Source organism: Cetorhinus maximus, unplaced genomic scaffold (assembly GCF_964194155.1).
Source record: "Cetorhinus maximus unplaced genomic scaffold, sCetMax3.hap1.1 HAP1_SCAFFOLD_1927, whole genome shotgun sequence".
Taxonomy (NCBI): domain Eukaryota; kingdom Metazoa; phylum Chordata; class Chondrichthyes; order Lamniformes; family Cetorhinidae; genus Cetorhinus; species Cetorhinus maximus.
The window spans coordinates 442-20,892 of record NW_027597867.1 but is presented as its reverse complement, the minus strand read 5'-3'; the positions used below and the strand labels follow the sequence as shown (position 1 = coordinate 20,892).

Here is a 20,451-nt window from a genome sequence, read left to right as displayed (position 1 = left end):
GTAGAAAGCAGGACGAGCAAGGTACAGATAGCCCTAGTGGGGGTGGAGTGGGGTGAAGGAATTGAAAAAGGCTAAAAGGTAGAGATAAAACAATGGAGGGAAATACATTTAAAAATAATGGAAATAGGTGGGAAAAGAAAAATCTATATAAATTATTGGAAAAAACAAAAAGGAGGGAGAAGAAACAGAAAGGGGGTGGGGATGGAGGAGAGAGTTCATGATCTAAAATTGTTGAACTCAGTATTCAGTCCGGAAGGCTGTAAAGTGCCTAGTCGGAAGATGAGGTGCTGTTCCTCCAGTTTGCGTTGAGCTTCACTGGAACAATGCAGCAAGCCAAGGACGGACATGTGGGCATGAGAGCAGGGTGGAGTGTTGAAATGGCAAGCGACAGGGAGGTCTGGGTAATGCTTGCAGACAGACCGAAGGTGTTCTGCAAAGCAGTCACCCAGTCTGCGTTTGGTCTCTCCAATGTAGAGGAAACCGCATTGGGAGCAACGAATGCAGTAGACTAAGTTGAGGGAAGTGCAAGTGAAATGCTGCTTCACTTGAAATGATGTTTGGGCCCCTTGGACGGTGAGGAGAGGGGAAGTAAAGGGGCAGGTGTTGCATCTTTTGTGGTTGCATGGGAAGGTGCCGTGGGAGGGGGTTGAGGTGTAGGGGGTGATGGAGGAGTGGACCAAGGTGTCACGGAGGGAACGATCCCTACGGAATGCCGCCAGGGGGGGTGAAGGGAAGGTGTGTTTGGTGGTGGCATCATGCTGGAGTTGGCGGAAATGGCAGTGGATGATCCTTTGAATGCAGCGGCTGGTGGGGTGATAAGTGAGGACAAGGGGGACCCTATCATGTTTCTGGGAGGGAGAAGAAGGTGTGAGGGCGGATGCGCGGGAGATGGGCCGGACACGGTTAAGGGCCCTGTCAACCACCGTGGGTGGAAAACCTAATACTTTAGTGTTACTGCATAATATTCATGAGGAATTTCCAGCATTTTGGACTTCAAATGTAAAAGAAAAGGTGTATGTCTGTTTTGAAAACTGAAATGAATTTAAGTATTCAAAGAGCTGGGTACTTTTACAAAAGAGACTAAATTGAGTGAGAGAATGCACATGAGAAAGCATGAGAGAAGAAATAAGGATCCTGGAGCAGGAAAGAACACAATTTAGAGAGCATTGGATGGTAAAATTGGCAGATTAAAACAACTGAGCAACAGGAAATAGTTAAGTGTGAAATAGGAGGACTGTCATCTAAAAATATCACAGCAGGAGCAGAGGTGGTACAACAAATGATTGGATGAATAAAATTAGGCCAAAAGAAGGAAATATAAAAATAACCTCAGGTTAACCAGAAGAAATAGCCAAAGCAGAGAGGGCAGTAAAAAAAAGCAATCAGAATCGTCAAGAGACTACGAAAGAAGATAAAAGAGAAAGACTTGCATTTATATAGTGCTTCTCACTACCACTGGATATCTCAAAGCACTTCACACCCAATGAAGTACTTTTTGAAGTGCAGTCACTGTTATAACGTAGGATACACCCACAAATAGCAATATGATAATGATTAGATAATCTGTTTTTTGTGATGTTGATTGAGGGGTAAATATTGGTCAGCACACTGGGGGGTACCTTAAGATTTTGGAATTTGCAATTTCAATCAACTTGGAAGTAGTGCCATGCGATCCTTTATGCAGGCTGATGTGACCTTGGTTTAATGTCTCATCCAAAAGATGGCACCTCCAACAATGCAATACACCCTTAGTACTGCACTGGAGTGTCAACCTTGATTTTTGTGCTCGAGCCCTGGAATGCGACTCGAACCCAGACCCTGGTAATTCAGAGGCGTGCTACCAAGTGAGCCATAGATGACACACAAAGAAGGCTATCATTTGAAAGAGGGAGTAGCAGCAGTAACGTTTATAACACAACAGGAAGAAGAGAATTGTCAACGAAGCAATGGAGCTTCTAAGGGACAAAGAGTATCGTCACAGGTACTTTATAAGTATTTGGTCTCTAGATTGACAGATGAGGGAAATGAACGGAACACCCAAGAAGCAGGTACAGAAACCCTCGCTGTATAAAAGTTAGGAAGTAAACTGCACTAAACAGATTGGTAAGAGTTAAAATTGACAATTATCCTGAACTAGATTGTGCATATTTCAGAAAACAGAGGGCGATTAGTGCTAAAATAGCAGGGGTAATCTCTCAAAGTTTCTCTGGGAATTGTAATTGTGCTCAAGGATTCAAGGCTGATGAATACAGTTATAGCTCATTTAACCTCACATCAGTAGTAGGAAAACTGCTAGAGGTCCTAAATAGGGATGTCATTTGAAGTGCATGTGCTCATCAAGCATAGTCAGAATGGATTTGTTAAGGGTAGATGAAGCTTCAATCATATAATCAAATTCTTCCAAAAAATTAAGTCTATAGGCAAAAGTGAGGCACTAGATGTAGAAAATTTGGAATTTCATAAAAAGGATTTGGTAAATATTAACAAACATGTTGCAAAGATCAAGGCCCATGGTATTAGGGATAAATTAGGTGACATAGATGGAGATATGATTGAAGGTCAGAAAGCAGAGAATAGTAACAAATTAATTTTCACATTGGAGAAAGCAGGGTGTCCTAGAGATATAATGAGAGAATTTAAAACTAAGGACATGTTCACTGCAGCACAGAAGGCTTAGGGGAATCTAACCCATGTGTTCAAAATTCTGAAAGAATTTGAAGGCAAAATGGTGAAAGATGGTAAACTGATGACAAGGGCCATAAACTTAGGTCAGTATTAGAAGTGTAAAGGTTAAAAGAGGTTAAAAGGAATGTTTCCAGAAGAAGAGTTATTAGGTTCATGTGTAGTTTAAACACTAATGCGTGCCAGGTGGGCCAAAAAGCCCACTTCTGAGCGCTAGATTACAAAATTACTTAATTACAAAATTATTTCTACTGAGGTTTAACTGTGCTTTACAGAACCCACTAAAATAAATCTAAACTGATGCAAAGTGGATTGAAATGGCAAATTCCAAAATTTTAAGGTACCAAATTCAATTAATTCTACATTTTACACCAAGTTGCCTGTGACGCACCAGACTAGTAAACTACTGCACATCAAGATCGAAACTCTATTGAACAGTTCTTAAGAAATAAATGCACTAGAACTAACTGATTAACTTTAGCTGCATTCATTTTAAATAAACAAATACCTTCATAAAAAGGCTTGTATAAAGATATATTTTGGATTTTACTTGCATTTAGAAGATAAAGTTAAAATTTTGTATAGGCTCATTGGCAAATTCCTCTATAGTTACTATGTAAGGGGTTGTAGTTCAGCCATAACGCATTCATTCCACCTGTAGCTCAACAGCAAGTTAAATACAGATTTGTCCTGATAAAAACAAGCAATGTCTATCTGAATCATAAAAACCCCGACAAAGCAACCATTAGGCTTAGTAAAAGTGCAGCTGAGGAGAGGATTGTCTTCGCAGAGTCAGATGAGTCCCTTAATGAAACTTGCACCTGTGAAGTGGTGAGTGCTGACAGAGGAACATGGGCCATTAAAGCTGGACTTCCAGATTGTATTAGAGAGTCTATCTTCTCAGCCTCTTTATTGCAAGCCTCAATCTGGAATTAATAACAAAAAGTGAATAATATTTCAAGCATCCTCAATGGTAAAAGTTTAAAAATGCTCAAGATTACATTTTGAAATGGTTTGGATCACACTAACAGTGACAAGGACACTTGGTCTAGTTATTAATGCCACAATGAGTCAGATTTTGTTACTTACAACAACTTGCATTTAGATAGTGCCTTTAATGCAAAGAAATTTCAAGATGCTTCTCAGATAAGAAGAAATATCTTGTATTTACGTAGTGGCTTTCACAACCTCAAGACATCCCAAAGTGCATTATCACCCAATGAAGTATGCCTGAAACGTAGTCACTGTAGTAATGCAACAAATATGGCAACTAATTTATTAACAATAAGACAATAACCAGAAAATATGTTCCAGTAATGTTGGTCGAAGATGGTATTAGAATCAAAGATAGCGTAAGAAAAAGATTTTCTACGCATTGAGTGATTCTGACCTGGAATGTATTACCTGAAAGGGCTGTGCTGGCAGATTCAACTGTAGTTTTCAAAATGGAATAGGATAAGCACCTGAAGGGAAAAAAATTGCAGGACTACAGGGAAAGTGCTGGGGTCTGGTATAAACTAAATTACTCATGCAGAGAGCTGACACAGGCTTGATGTACTGAATGTCCTCCTTCTGTGTTGTAATCATACCATGATTCATCCTCACCTTTCAACTGTTCGGTGAATCCAGTGCTATTCCTAGACTCAAGCTGTTCCCCTTAGTTGAAGGGTCAGTCACAAGGGGGTATAAGTTCAAGGTGAGGGGCAGGAGGTTTAGGGGGGATGTGAGGAAAAACTTTTTTACCCAGAGGGTGGTGACGGTCTGGAATGCGCTGCCTGGGAGGGTGGTGGAGGCAGGTTGCCTCACATCCTTTAAAAAGTACCTGGATGAGCACTTGGCATGTCATAACATTCAAGGCTATGGGCCAAGTGATGGTAAATGGGATTAGGTAGGTAGGTCAGGTGTTTCTCATGTGTCGGTGCAGACTCGATGGGCCGAAGGGCCTCTTCTGCATTGTGTGATTCTGTGATTCAATCCAAATGGACTTTGCTTGGACCAATTCTCAATTTCAAATTAATATCACTTCCCCCCCACCCTCTTGCCTATCTTCTTTCAACAGCTTTCCTGAAGGTTTAAACCCAGAAATATTAAATTGCCGATGCTGACCTATCTACAGTCAAGTTTCAGCAACCAGGAGGATGGTGCCTGAACAAATCGCTTTGGGAGAAATTTTATTTACCATCAAAGTGAATGGAATGCCACAGGTCTAGTTAGGTATTAATGGCATTTTGGATATCAAGAAAGATAGCCAAGATTGCTTTAAGAGCTTACATGCTTACATGGTTATATACACTACCAAAAAAGGTACCGGCTAAGGGTCCTCCACTGTAACTAAAATTGTCCACTGCAGATGTTGAGCTTGATCCATTTAAAGCACAGGGAGAATTGACTGTCTCTTGTTATCTCACATAGAATGAGTACCTTGGTTCATGAAGGCTGCGACTCCAATTATTTTGGTTGAAGTGCCCTTTTCAAATGGATTAATAATCATAAAGCCTCATCTAAATTATAATACTCATAACATTATAGTGCTACATATAAAGAGTGTTTTAACAATACTTTTGAGAAAACAGGTATTTAATTACAGTTATCAGTGAGATGGGTGTGCCTATTTCTCTATCATTGGTGTGGTGTTTGCTGCACTCTACTCCTGTCTCCCAGTTTGCACTAAGCTCGCCTCATTATTACTTCCATATAATTTTAATAATCCCTGGAAAGTCTCTACGGAGCTCAATTTGAGAATCACTGGACTAAGACACACTAATTATCGTTGAGTTTGTATGACCAATGTGCTAGAACAGCAAAAGCATAAAGGCCAACTGTAGTTGAATACTGCAGGGGCTGAAGAGGCAAATAATACAAAGGATCAGAGAAACAAACAGCTCCAAGAGTTTTGTAGGAAATTCAGTCAGTTCAACAAGCTCACTTCCTTGAAGTAGGAAGAGGCATATATGGATCACTTTGTCTGGACATTTTTTGCTGGACTTTGAGAACAATCACTATAATCTTCCAAAATCAGAGATAATCTACACTAGAAAATATTTACAAACAAGCCTGATTTAAATTTTCATGAGTCCTCCTGTTGGAATTTGTATCCCTTCTGACGAGAAATATTACCAATACTGTATCTAGTGCATGTCTTAATTGCTATATTATTGAAAAAGGACAAGTTTGATTCTGGACAAATTCTACATTGTAAATCCCTAATTCCAGTCCTCCTCTATGGCTCCTCACTCAGGCTAACCCAGATGGTGCAGTACAATCTCAGTGTTCTATTCAACTTTTGAGCTGAGCTTCAGATCACACATCCAAATATCCATCACCAAGACCAGCTCTTCCACTTCTTCAATATCGTCTGATTTTTTCCCCTCCCTCTACTACCACTGAGTGCCCACAATTCATATCTTCTTTGTTACCTCCAGGCTCAACTTCTCCAACACTCTCATTGGCCTCCTGAGGTTCATCCTGCACAAACACCAACTCACGCAGAGCTCTGTTGTTTGTGCACCATTCCACTTTAAAATTCATCCACTCATTACACTGTTTTCATTGACATCTATGAAATCTCAATCCCTCAATGCATCAAAATCCTCCTCCTAGTTAATAAATCGCTTTATGGCTTTGGTCCACCTAACCTCCGAGACCTGCTATTCCAGCTCAGGTCCTATGCTCTTCAATTACACCATAAAAGCTCTCCCCCATCACCAGTGGCAGAGTCGTCAGCCATCACGGTTCTGCACTTTATAGCACTTCTCTAAGTCCCTGTACCTTGCTTCATCTCTCCCCATTTTCAAAAGGCTCCTTTATATCTTTCTCTTTGACCTTGTCTCTCTAACTCTTATGCCAGTTTCAATGAATCAGACCACTTTAGATTCATTCATGTTTCGTCAATCGAATATTTGATCAGTAACTGATAGATAAGTTGTAATTTCAGCCAATCACTGACTTTTGTCCAATGGATCTGTGATGTACACCCCATTCATAACCTTAAACATTCATTCCTCCACCCCAACACATAGTGGCATTGGTGTTTACCACCCACAAGATGCACTGCAGCAACTCACCAAGACTCCTTTGACACTACCTTTTAGACCTCTATCACCTAGCAGAACAAGGACAGAAGATGCATGGGATCACCACCACTTGTAAGTTTTCCTCCAAGTCACACACCATCCTGAATTGGAAATATATCACCATTCTTTTATCATCATTGGATCAAACTATTGGAACTCCTTACCAGACACGGGCTGTAGTGCTTCAAAAAGGCAGTTCACCACCTAAGGGCAATTAGGGATGGGCAACAAATGCTGGCCTAGCCAGCGATGATCAGCCATGATCTAAATGAATGGTAAAACAGGCTCAAGCAACTGAATGTCCTTGCTCTGTTTCCATGTTTGGAGGTGTGACATCTCTAAGATCACACTTTCAGGTGTAACACCTTTAAAAAGCAAGACAGAAATCTCACACACTAAATGCAAGATTTTAATTATACAGATAAACGTATTAAATGCAACTGATATCGCCTTAGAAAATTTGTAGATATATTTTTCTGTATTACATAAAACATTAACTACAAAGTTAAAAGAAATAAAAAGTGCACAATATTTAAGGCATACTTGTAGTGTTGTTGGATCTTGATCGACTGGAATGATGAGGATCACAAGGTCAGATTCTATACTTAGGTATCCAAAAACATCACACTGAGGTACTGAAACGTGGAGACGCAAAGTGTAAATGATGTCGTGTACAGACACTGGTCTGCCCCCACTTAACTGCAAGGAAAAATTAATGCTCAATATGAGAAATTTATTCCAGTAATAGACTGCAAGATAATTTTCTAACGATCCTGTGATAATCAACTTTTTTAAATGAAATCACACATCAAGCTCCTGAACCTTTAGCTTCACCTGCTACTAAGAGGTAAATGAGGCTGTGGCAGAGCTCAGCCATTACCTAATTGAATGTTGCACGATGATTGAGGGGTTGAATAGCCTATTCCTGTTCCTGTGTTCCTACGAGGAGGAAATTCTGCTTCATCAATAATATGACATTTATATTAGCAAAGCATGTTTCGCACCTGTGCATTACCACTAATGGAATTCCTTTAGGTGAAGAATTTACTTCCTTTCTGCCTCACTAGCAAGGCAAAATGAGTATAAAACTTATTTGGAGACCTGTTCTTTATCAAGCTAATTAAGATCCAGCAATTATGTTTTCTGAAATGTGTCCATCCAACCAGTTGAATGACACCTTGGAAAAGGCTCCCTGTGCCTGAATTGATTAGTCACTAAGAATTACACACCTATGGATTTTGTTAAGGTCATGGATTCTGATGAAAGGTCTTAGACCAGAAACATTAACCCTGTTTCTCTCTCCTCAGATGCTGCCCGACCTACGGAGTGCATCCCCAGTACTTTGCTTTTGTATTAGTTAAGGATATGCTTTGCCCCCCCAAATCAAAGCTTTGGAGGTTTCAGAAAAGATTTTTGCCCAAGTGAGAAATGTAAGGGAAGTTGTAATGAGCTTTTAAAGCAGATCTCTAAAAGACGAGAATGTGTCAAGAATGGAAGTTTGAAATTTCAAGGAGGTTAACTGTTTGACAAATGGAAGTTAAAACTACACAGTATATGATAACTATTTGTTAATAGCTGAAGTATCTGAGTACAGGGAAAGGAGTGCTGTATAAAGGTACAAAGAAGTAATGTATGAGGAAGATCAGTTAAGTCAGGGTGAGAAGAGTGAGGGGAAGAGATCATGAGTGCTATGAATATCAAATAGTCAAATTTATTTGTAACTTTTAGTTATACATTAGCAAAAGAATACATCAAATTATCTAAATATATTACTTGACACATAATGTTTTAAACAATTTCAAAAATAATCAAAAGGCCAAAGTCTTAAGACTTCTTAATCTTTTGGACACTGGTTCCACGGACTCCCTCCCGTGCCACAGAGCGAAGAAATATGGAACTGGACAGCAGGAAAATCTTCAACACTTATACGATTCAAAGCAAGCTGCAATAGGGGGAGAGTGGTGTAGTGGTAATGTCACTGGACCAGTAATCCATGAGTTCAAATCCCACTACTGTAGCTGGTGAATCAATTAATAAAATCTGGAATTGAAAGTTCAGTAATGGTAATTATGAAACTATCATCGATTGTCGTAAAAACCCATTTACCTTGGCAAGGCTATCCAACTGATCTTTGCTCCACAAAACCCGTAGCATTCCAGCACACAGTGGGCAACAGGCTCCTAAAAGATATCACCAATTTTACGTCTTATTCCAATATTACTTAAAAGCAGTATATTTTTATTGGCTATAATGCTTAAGCTTTTATAGTAAATAGTTGCTAAAGTGCATTTTGTTGTGAACCAATATGAGAAACTTGGGCAGGATAGCACTCAGATGTAAAGGATCACCAGGGCAAAATGCATAGAGGAAAATCTGGCAAGAGGAGCATATGCCCATGGCAAATTCCACTCAATTTTCAATCAATTCATTTAAATGGATAGAGAATCAGACAGGCTCAGTTACAGGTGTACAATCCTCTCTGCAAAATTTTCCTCTGCATGTTCCATCCGGGCAATATTTACACGAAGCATCATAAAAGGGAATCTGCCCAGCTGAAACATCTGTTGTATGGTTCTATGTTGTCTCGTAATGAGGTCTAGAGCTTGTATGGTTGGGCAATAACTGTTGATTATTAACACATAACTATATACATATATACCAGACACAGTCCTGACTAGGTGCCATCTTCATGTCGACTTCTACCAGACTCTCCACCAACCTTTACTATTCCCATGTGACTCTCTATATCATAATGTGGGTGGTACTGTTCCCCAGACCCACATCAACCCTTACAGTCCCAAACACCTTAACACTAAGCCTCGCCCTACCTAAGTCTTTACCCAAATGTATTTACAATAATATTTACAAGCTACCCTTTCTCCCCCTCAAGTCTCTGACTTTACAGATTCATAACTTTTCCAGATCTCATTCTTTTCAAGTTTGGAGGAGTGGCAGTCTCAACTGCTTTGGGCTGACTTTGTTGGTCTGGAGTTGAAGTTGTAGTACTTGGTGTTTCAAATACTCGGGTGTCAACATCAGCGTCAACATCTGGTTCGCTTCTTGCGCTCCTTAGTGTTGTATTTTCTTTGTTGACAATTTGTCTTCCTTGGTCAGACGCCATGGGCTTATCCCTCTCCTTCTGGAGGGAACGTTCACTCCATTCATTCATAGAGTGGACTTAGGTTTCCTTTTTCATTGGGATCTGCCATGTTCTTCCTGGAAGTTGAAGGTTTACCTCCCTTATGTTTGTATGTTCCTCATCTTTAAGCTCAGCCTGCAGCTTGATTTCTAATGCTGTGCTCTGTTTCTTCACATGCACTTGTGCCTCCCTGAGTTTCATCTTTGTGAGCTGGTGGTCGCTTCTCTCCTGCTCCAAGATTGTCTTCATGTTGTGTGTGAGAGCTTGAAGCTCAAGCTTCGTTGCTGTCATTTTTCCTGGTTCTATGGCAGCAACTGTTTGACTCAAGTTCAGCCTTCTGCTGCTGCTCTTCCTTCTCTGCATCTTCTGCTTTGGGTACGTTGGTGCTCATCTGGAGGTTTGGCTGGTCTGACCGAAGAGGAGTGTTTTCTGCCATCTGCAAAAGAGCTAGAATAACTGCCTCTGCAAAAAGTGAGGACAATTCTGAGCTGAGGCCTTAGTTGAGATCATCAGCACTAGTGGGCCTCTCGGGAGTCTCCAATTCAGTGTAGTTGAATACACTGGTTGTTTTAACGAGGTTGAGGTCAACACAGACATTTTTGTTCAGGAGAGAAAAGGGTTGATTGCAGGTGACATGCAGAATTTCTATTATTTGCTTGTTGCTCTAGAATCATGCTCTTCTTGCAGCCCTTGAATCATGCCTATGACTGGTAGTTGGATTCTTCCAGGGCCATACAGTGGTGTGTCTGTCATCCGTAGCCAGAGGTCTTTTAGACACAGTTCCTGATCGGGCATGACCGTCACCACTGGCTCCTGTGTCTAACTTGAAATCTGTGAGGTGACCATCTACAGATATGTCAGCATTCCAAAATATTGGATAACTGATTTCTCCCAAGAAGCATTGTTGGATTACTTCTTGGTATGCCTCATCTATCTCATGTACTCATTTGGGATCTTGCATATGTCTCGAGGTTTTGGACTTGCACATCTTCCAAAGTCTCCCAGGCAGTTGCAGTGAAAGCACCGCACAGTGATTGTGCCAGTGAGGTCTTTTGGCACCACAGCACTGACATGATGTTTTGAAAGGGCATTGCTTTCCTTGCCCCTTTCTTGCTTTATGAGGTGAACTGTTGGGGTTGTTCTGTACCACGGTTTAACCACACCACATTAAAAAGATTGGTTTTGATGGTGGACCTCCGATTGTCTGATGGTTTGAATGGCTTTTTCCAAAGTCAGATTTTCTTTAGATTGAAGTACATCAGAAGAGCATAATTGGCCACTGCCACTACTATTTGGTGTTTTAAGAGCTTCGACTTAATATCACCATAGTCACAGCCTTCAGCCAATCTGTATAGCTCATTTATGAAAGAGTCCATGGGTTCTACGGGCTTTGGGATTCACTTATTAAATTTTGCTCACTCTAAAATGTTATTGCTTCTTTGGTTAAAGTAGTTGTCAAAGGACTTCATGACCTCTTCAAAGTTATCGGAAGATTCATTTATTCCTAGTCTGGTAATTATGTCGTCGGCTCTCGGACCTACTGAATATAATAGTGTATTCACTTGTTCAGTCTCTGTTTTCTTATTCAAGCCTGATGCCATCATATATCTTAAAAATCTTCTCCACAATGCCCAGTTTTGAGACCGGTCTGGCCCTTCCATTTGCCTTAATTGATCTGGATGATTTACCATCCATGGCTGTTTTCAGCACAGAGGAGTACAGCTTTAAATTCCCCACCCCCCCCCCCACCTTTTCTTCCCGTGCTTGTTGGGATTTGGAGATTAGGTGGGCTCCCATCACAGTTACGGAACAGTTTTAAACTTCAGCGGTTCTTCAGAAAATCTTGTGAACAGATCGTTTAGGCCAGCTAGTTGCTTTCCTGAGCTTGGAGAATCGAAATGAAGCCGATGTTTTGCTCTGGCTTCTCTTTAAATTTTTTTTGTTTGCGCGTGGTTGCCATGTGTTGTGGTGCCAACGCTGGATCCAGGCTGCAGTGTTCTTTAAACCGCGCTCGTTAAACAATCGGTCTGCCAGTGCTGCCTGATTATTGCGCTGATTTAAAAGCTTATTTTAACCTTTTTTGGAGTTTGCTCACCCTTTTGCGATCTGGCTAGGTCTTTGGACACTGCTTCTGAGGTCTCGCAACAGACCTCTATGTGCTCTGGTGGAGTCTTTGTACACTGCACAGTGATTTTTCTTCTGTCCTTCAGCCTTCACACCTGTAATGGAACTTCTTAGGCAAAATCCCCAGCTGTATATTCAAGGTCTTCAAGTTAGGTGTACTTCTCTCAGGTCAGACTGCGGTTTACTTAACTTTATACTTAACTTTACTTCTGCGTTCTTAGGGATTTTAGCATCCTTCACCTGCTGCCACCATGTTATATAGTTGCTTGTTGTCTCATTGAGTGGTCTAGAAGCTTGTATGGTTGGACAATAACTGCTGATTAATAACACATAACTATATACATGTATACTTGATACAGTCCTGACTATGTGCTACCTTCATGTTGACTTCTACCAGACACATCATTACCCTCTACTACTCCCATTTGACTCTCTACATCATAATGTGGGCAGTAGTGTCTCCAGTCCCACATTAACCCTTACAGTCCTGAATACCCTAATACTACAACATCCATAGATATCTGCGGTTTTGCGATAAAGTTCAACATTCAGCAAAAAATTAACAAAAAAACCAAACAAAAATCAAATTTTGAGTTCTCGAAAGGCTTAGCTTTTTCTTTACCTGGTGGAGTGACAGGCTTGCATCCATTGCTGGGGAGCGTTGAACATGTGACAGATGAGCACTCTGGGTGAGAACTGTGATCAGGGAGAATGCCTACAGCTTGACAAGCTCCAATATAATCTACTGCCACACGATCTGAATAGGCGGCACATACATTATCATAGGTCTCACCATTATGACCACAAACAGGTTGCTGTCCACAAATTTCCTTCGGAAAAAATATAAAACCAAAAACAAAGTTTTCAATAAAGTATGAGCTACTTGGTGTGGAGAATTAAATTTTTATATAACATTACTAATTAGAAGTCCCTGGAAATTACATGCACGAAATATAATCCATGAACAGATCACTGTGAAAATAGTGGAACCCAAATTATGGTATTAATACGACTCAATAAGATTGGGCCCAAAAATTTCTGTAATCAGTCAACATTAGAAATTAAATGGGCAAGGGCAAGTCTATGATAGTTTGCATGGCAATATGACACAAATGTGAAATGGAAATGGCATTTTGCCCTCTATAACAGTGGCTTTTAAAATGAGGTCTGCAGTTCCCTGGTGACCTATGTACGACAGTCGATGGTAGGCTTGGTGCAAGCTGGTAGGCGGAAGTGGAGTGCAGTGGTCACTTGTACAGTGCAGAGTTGGCTGGCTATCACATCAAGGAGGTGAGCGCGAATTGAAGGAATGATGGGAGCAACATATAGATTGCCTGGTGGACCCACAATTACCAAGGCTGGAGGAGGGCATCAGGTAAGTTCAGCCATATTCAAGAGAGGGGAATTTTTAAAAATACTGGTATTTGAGTGGGTGCCCCCATCTCATTGATATCTCACAAGCATTATACAGTGTTATAATTTGGATGGGGGATCATGAGATTATTAATCCATTTGAAAAGTGGTCCTTCAATTTACGCAGGACATCTGGGATCTGAGTGAACAGGGAAAACAACTGTGTATCTTAACCAATCAGATTGAAGGACTGTGAAACGAACAATGCAAGGTCCAAAAAGGAACTGTGAATTTGAGTGGGTGAGTTCAATGTCAAATCAGGTACCGAAAGAGAAATAACGAGGCAAAGAGAGATTGGGTTAAAACAGAGAGAGCAAAAAAAGAAACGAGAATAACGGAATAAGACTCCACACTTATAACAGTTATTTTTCAGCGCCTTCTGTGGCGAATTTACTTCATATCTACCATGCAAGTACGGAAACTTCACACCTTTCAAACCATTTGAATAGAGTCATGTGTAACAGCGGAGCAGTGGATTTCTGGCAGCAACATCTTGATTTCTGCATTTAATCTCGCATCTACCCTAATCTGAAATTGCTGTGGTAGTAACAATAAGCGCTGCTAGCCTCATTGCTATTTTGACAGCAATTTTTCTGCATTATATTTAATTAGAAAGTGGTTTAAAGGTGGAAATGAAGAAAACTGACCCAAATATAGCTGGCAAAATGCAAAACAATAAAATAGAAGTACATGTAACAAGAGTAATACTGTACATGGGTTGAGTAAACCAAATTTGCAGTAATAGTGTGGAGGACAAGTTCATGGAATGTATACAAAGTAGTTTTCTTGATCAGTATGTTGAGGAACCTAGTGGGGAACAGTCTATTTTGGATCTAGTATTGTCCAAAGAGCAGGTTTCAAATAATAACCTTATTGTAAAGAGGCCTCTAGGAAAGAGTGACCATAATATGATAAGAATTTTATGTCAAGTTTGAAAGTGATTTAGTTAAGTCCAAAACTAAGGTCTCAAATCTAAAGAAAGTAAACTACATGGTTATGAGGGGCAAGTTGGCCAAGGTAGATTGGGAACTACATTAAAAGTTATGATGGTAGATAAGCAATGGATAGCATTTAAAGAATTAATAATTTGCAACAAATACACGTTTCTTTAAGGCACAATGATCTCCACAGAAAATGTGATCCAGCTATAGCTAACAAGAGTTAAAGAAAGTGTTAGGTCAAAGGAAGAGACTGGTAATGTTGCCAAAAGAGTGTTAAGCCTGAGGACTGGGAGGATTTCAGAAGTCAGCAAAGAAACACCACAAAATTACTAAGCAGAGAGAAGAGTTGATCAGTAAGAGACAAAAACAAATTATAAACATTTTTATAGGTATGCAAATAGGAAGGGATTAGTTTAAAGTAAATGTGGACCCATTAGAAGCAGAGGCAGGTGAAGTTAAAGTGGGAGATAAGGAAATGGCAGAGACATTAAACAAGTATTTTGTATCAGCCTTCACGCTAGAAGACAAAAAACATTCTTGAAAAATGGGGAACCAAAGGTCTAGCAAGAACGAGGAACTTAAATCAACGTAAGTTTAAAAAAAAAAGTACTGGAGAAATTAATAAGACAGGGTGCAACAAATCCCCTGGACCCGATGAGCGGCATCCTAGGGTTTTAAAAGAGATACCTGCAGAGATAGCTGATGTATTGGTTTTGATCTTTTAGAATTCCTTAGATTCTAGAAGTTATCAAGAATTGGGAGGTAGCAAACATAACCCTGCTATTTGAGAATCAAGGGAGAAAGGAAAAAGGGAACTTATCAATCGTAGACATAATACTGGAATCTATTGTGGAGGATGTGACAGCAGAACACTTAAATCATAATACAATTAAACAGAGTCAATATGGATGTATGAAAGGTAAGTATTGTTTGACAAATGGCAAAGTTTTTGAAGATATAACTAGTAGGATGGATGTAGTGCATTTGCATTTTCAAAAAGCATTCAAGACAGCATACAAGAGGTTATGACAGAAAATTAGGACATGATTGATTAATGGGCAAAAGATAGAGAGTAGGAATAAACAGGACATTTCGGGTTGGCCGATTTTAACTAGTGGGGTACCGCAAGGATCAGTGCTTGAGCCTCAGTCATTTACAATCAATATTCATGACTTTGATGAGGGAATTGAATGTAATGTATCCAGGTCCGTTGATGATGCAAAATGAGGTGGCAAAGTAAGTGGTAAGGAGGACACAAAGTGGAAGCAGAGAGATATAGATGGGTCGGGTGAGTGGGCAAGAGCATGGCAGGTGTAATAAAACTATTCACTTTGGTAAGAAAAATAAAATGTATAATATTTTTTGGATGGTGAGAGACTGGGAAACGTACACATTCAGAGGGATCTCGGTGTCCTTCTGGATGAATCACAAAATAAATATGTACGTACAGCATACAATTGAGGAAGACCAATGCTATGTTAACTTTTGTTGCAAAGGGACTGGAGTATAAGAGTAAAGGAGTCTTACTATAATTGTACAGGGTATTGGTGGGGCCACATCTGGAGTATCATGTGCAGTTTTGGTCTCCTTACCCAAGGAAGAAAGAGGGAGTGCAATGAAGGTCTACTAGATTGGTTTTTGGGATGAAGGGATTAGGCTCAGAGTTTAGAAGAATAAGAGCTGATTTAATTGCAACATGTTAAATTCTCCAGGGGGCTTGACAGAGTAGATGCTGAGGTGCTGTTTCCTCTGGCTAGAGAATCTAGAATATAGGGTCACAGTCTCAAATTAGTGGTTGGGCATTTAGGACTGAGAAAAGGAGAAATGTATTCACTTAAAGAGTTGTGGATCTTTGGAGTTCTCTCCCCCAGATTACTGTGGATGCTCAGTCATTGAATATATTCAAGAGAAAAGTTGATAGATTTTTGGGTACCAAGGGAATTAAGGGATATGGGGACAGTATGGGAAGGTGGAGCTGAGATAGGAGATCAGCTGTTGTGTTGAATGGTGGGGCAGGCTCGAAGGGCCAAATGACTTACTCCAGTTCCTACTTGTTATGCTCTCATGGAACACAAGGAACTAATTCGCTCAAACAGAGGCACATAGAAACCTGTTTTTTTCCTGACAGTGCAAATATCAGCCACAACCAAGAGCAATCCAGTTAGAAAAAGCTACGGCTAAGAAAGCAACAGTAACGGACACGACAATCTCTGGTTAAACACAATGTAAACTGAATTTAAAATGAATAACCTCAATGAAGTTAACAAAGTATACATATAACAAACTATTAAAGTTTGAGGGAAATAGAAAAATGCTAAGGAGGTAATGGATTATGTCAAAACCTGAAGTAACAGGGTTCCCAACATACTGGGGGTGCTAAGGAACCAGATAGAAATGGGATGGAAATTGGGGTTGGGCTCGATTACAGTTACAGGATTCCACCTGTTTTGGTCTACAATGGGCCCAAGGGGAGGGTGTTTTTTGTGCTGCCTTCTTTCCAGAAAATGTCAGCAGAAGAGACAAGATTGGTGAACTAATCCACTAGAATTTCTGCCTATCCCACCCCTGGTACCCCCAACATACAATAGACCCCCATGAAGCAGGCTTATAGTGTAGAGCTGCTCGAAGTAGCACCCACCAAACTGGCAAAGGCCAAGTTTCCTCACAGCAGTCAGTTGCAGCGCATTAATAACTTCAAGTATAGAATGCATTAGAACTGCAAATTGATTCCTAATGATGAATTCTGCAATGCCTTGCTCTCACTGGGAATTTTTTAGGAGCGCAGGATTGTGGAATTAGCCCCCAAATGCACAGATCTAATGATTGCAAAAATAATCCATGGACTGGTACAGTGTGAAATTAGTATATTTGTACCTGGCACGGGCCCATGTAGGACAAAGTTTTGGATCTTTGGTACAAGGCACACCGATTGGAGTGTTCCACATTTTCTGTATCGCAAACAGGTTCGACTGGAAGCAGCTCGCAACTCGTGGATCTTGAGATGCACTCGTACTGGTCACATTCAAGCAAAGCAATGCTAGTGAGACAAACTTTTGGTTTTGGAATACACCTTTTGAAAACAAAATTTAAATATTTTTGAAAAGCAGAGGTTTTTTTTTTACAATTTAATGAGAAACAAAACAAAAATAATTTGTCAAATGAAATTTCACATGTCTATAAAAGGAAAGTAAATATAGTTTTGATAATTGTGAGCAAGCCTGCAGTCATTCTCCTGCTCTGGTGGAATATTCCACTTGCACCATTCTTGAACTTTTAAAGACTTGCAGTGATTGTTCATTCTACTGCAAAACTGATGTAAAAATGGACATACAGATTATCTGGAACATCCATTTCAATCTAAAGTGTCAGCCTTAGTTCAGTGGTTCCACACTCAACCAAGTCAGAAGGTCAGGGGTTCAACTCCCACTCTAGGTCTTGAGCACATAACTGAAGCTGACACTTCATATTAGTACTGAGGGACCACTGCAGTGTCAAAGATGCTGACCTTTTATTGAGGCCACATTAGCCCTTTCAAGTGAACACAAAAAATCCTTTGCCATTACTTAAAAAAGAGCAGGAGAGTTCTCTCAATGTCCCAGTCAGCAGTTTTCTCTCAACCAACATCAATAGAAGAGATTATCTGGTCATTTATTTCATTGCTGTTTGTGGAAATTGGGAAGCAGGAAACAGTAGGGCTACTCTTCAAAAATATTTTACTGGTTTGAGGCATTTTAAGATGTAATGAGGAATTGAGAGGCGCTACATAAAATTGAAGCTTTATTTTTCTTTCTTAAAGACAAAAATCAGCTTTGTTTTTTGTATTGGGAAGACTGAAGCCATTGGTTTCTGTCTCCACTCTAAGTTCCATTCCCTAGTAACAGGCTCCATCCTTCTCCCAGCAACTGTCTGAGGTTAAGCCAGGGTGTTTGCAACCCTGTGTCACATTTGATTTTGAGATGAGCTGCTAGCCTCATATTCATGCCTGTTCGCAAATGCAAATATCTCCTGTACAGGGTGCCACAATGTAAAAGACAGTAAATTGGACAAAATCTTCACTGACAAGCCCATGAAAAGTCTGTTGGCAGCTGTCCATCCTTCCTTCTGCTGTCCGATAGGTTGCTTTGCTGCTGAGAGAAATATTCAGGGCACTGACTTTGGCCCAGCACAACTTCTGTTCCCTTGAGTTTCGAAGAAGTCATATCAGACTCGAAACATTAACTCAAGTTTCTCTCTCTACAGATACTTCCAGACCTGCTGAGTTTTTCAATCACTTTTATTTTTATTTCAGATTTCCAGCATCTACAGTATTTTGCTTTTATTCTGTTCCCATGCAACTGACTCCATTCACCTCGCCTGCCACCCTCACATGCTAAACCTGAAGACTCATAATCTTTTGTCTGGATTGAGCTTAAGCTGAGTTTTATACTATATATCTGATCCAATCTCAAGACTATCTAATTTCAAATTTGTGATAGCGTTTGCCTCCAACAATGAAACCCTTATACATGCATTAAGCACCTCATGACTTCAATGCTTTAACACTGTCTTTGCTGGACTCTCATCCTCCATAAACAGCAACTACCACATGCCCATCACTTCATCATCACTGACTTACCTCAGCTTCCTGACTCTCAATGCCTCAAATTCAAAATTGAACCCCTCCGCGGTCATGTCCCCATTCTTTCTCTGCAATCTTCTTCAGCCCTATATATCCTTTCCATTCCTCTAACTCGAGCCTCAATGCCCCATCCTTTGCTCCACCATTAGTGACAAAGCTTTCAGCTGTCTTAGCCCTCCTGAAGGAAACCTTTGCGTAACCATTCCTGGATCCCTAAGAGTAATCGCACAGAATATTCACTCAATCTCATCCGAGCCTGGTAATCAGGAAAATTAGATGGCTGAAAATGGCTAAACACAAAAGTAGTAGCTATGTAAACTGTTGTACATGCAAATATATGTATGGCAGCTGCACAAAAAATTGCAACCCATACCAATCAGTAGCTGAAGAAGGTCCAATGGAAAATTCTGAGTGCTCTAGGTAACTTGAACATAAACCAGATCATCAAAAAAAATGTTGGTACCTTTGACTTTTGGAACACGGATTAGGAGTACATGGATCTTTGGATTTACAGGGTCCGAATTCAAACTGATTGTCTAGCAGTCCGACACATCGTGCAATACAAGCACTTGGATAGGTACGCCCATTGTCGGCACAAACTGGTACAAACTGGTCAGCACAGTTACAGGGAAGACCTAGAAAATAATTTATAAACAGTTTACTTGGTGAACATTCTTTGTTATAAATCTTCATGCTTGTTACAGAAGTGGTACTTGTCCCAGCTTATTATTTTTCTTATTACTTACTGACACAGAACCAATTGTCTCTCACAGTTTTTGGCCATGCAAGTTAGCTTAGGGGAAAACATGGCATTGTTGTGTGATGGCTATGGCATAATTAATGAGAGTTTAATTAGTTGATGTTTAACAGTTAATTATGAGGATATGTAATGAGAGAATAGCAGATATCACATACTATCCACAAGACAGAGTTCTCACTGAGGCAGTTTAGGGAGCCTCAACAATCACAACAGTGAACTTTAAGTTTATAACTGCACCTGAAATGAAATTGCTACTATGCAATCATTCCCACATAACTGTATACCATTAAATACTCATATTTTGTTATTAAAAGTTTGGATGTTTGGCTGCGGTCTTATTTGATCAGGATGCCAGATACAGTTCATCAACAAGGATGATATTAATGAAGGATTATTTTCCATTTTTAAAAAAATGCTCACTGCTTCCATCCCACTGGACTGCTCATTAACTTTCCACATTCCTTGGGTGCAGGTCTCAATATTAAGACACCATGAAACAGACCCAACAGGACTACCTTAAACCGATCCAAGCACCTGTTACCATCCCCAAAGAGACCAATAATTTTTCAAAACAAATTCAGATTCCCAGTGGCCAGCTTAAAGGAATTGCATGACAAGATTTCAAGTTTTACTGTAACAAACTAAAGCAACATTGACTAAACACTATTTTGTAAATAACCTATACTCTAAGCTAAAGAAAA

The 20,451-nt window shown here is 40.1% G+C and overlaps 1 protein-coding gene across 1 annotated transcript; it reads right to left on the bottom strand.

Moving 5' to 3' along the window:
• Nucleotides 1-808: 808 nt before the first annotated feature.
• LOC144676794 (reversion-inducing cysteine-rich protein with Kazal motifs-like) lies at nt 809-19,625 on the bottom strand (the record flags this gene model as incomplete). The annotated part of the gene is made up of 6 exons (XM_078537120.1): nt 809-3,608; nt 7,299-7,454; nt 8,862-8,935; nt 12,641-12,848; nt 17,247-17,442; nt 19,454-19,625. Coding segments are annotated over 6 exons (1,013 nt in total), but the record flags the coding sequence as incomplete, so codon positions are not given.
• Between the last annotated feature and the right edge of the window lie 826 nt (nt 19,626-20,451).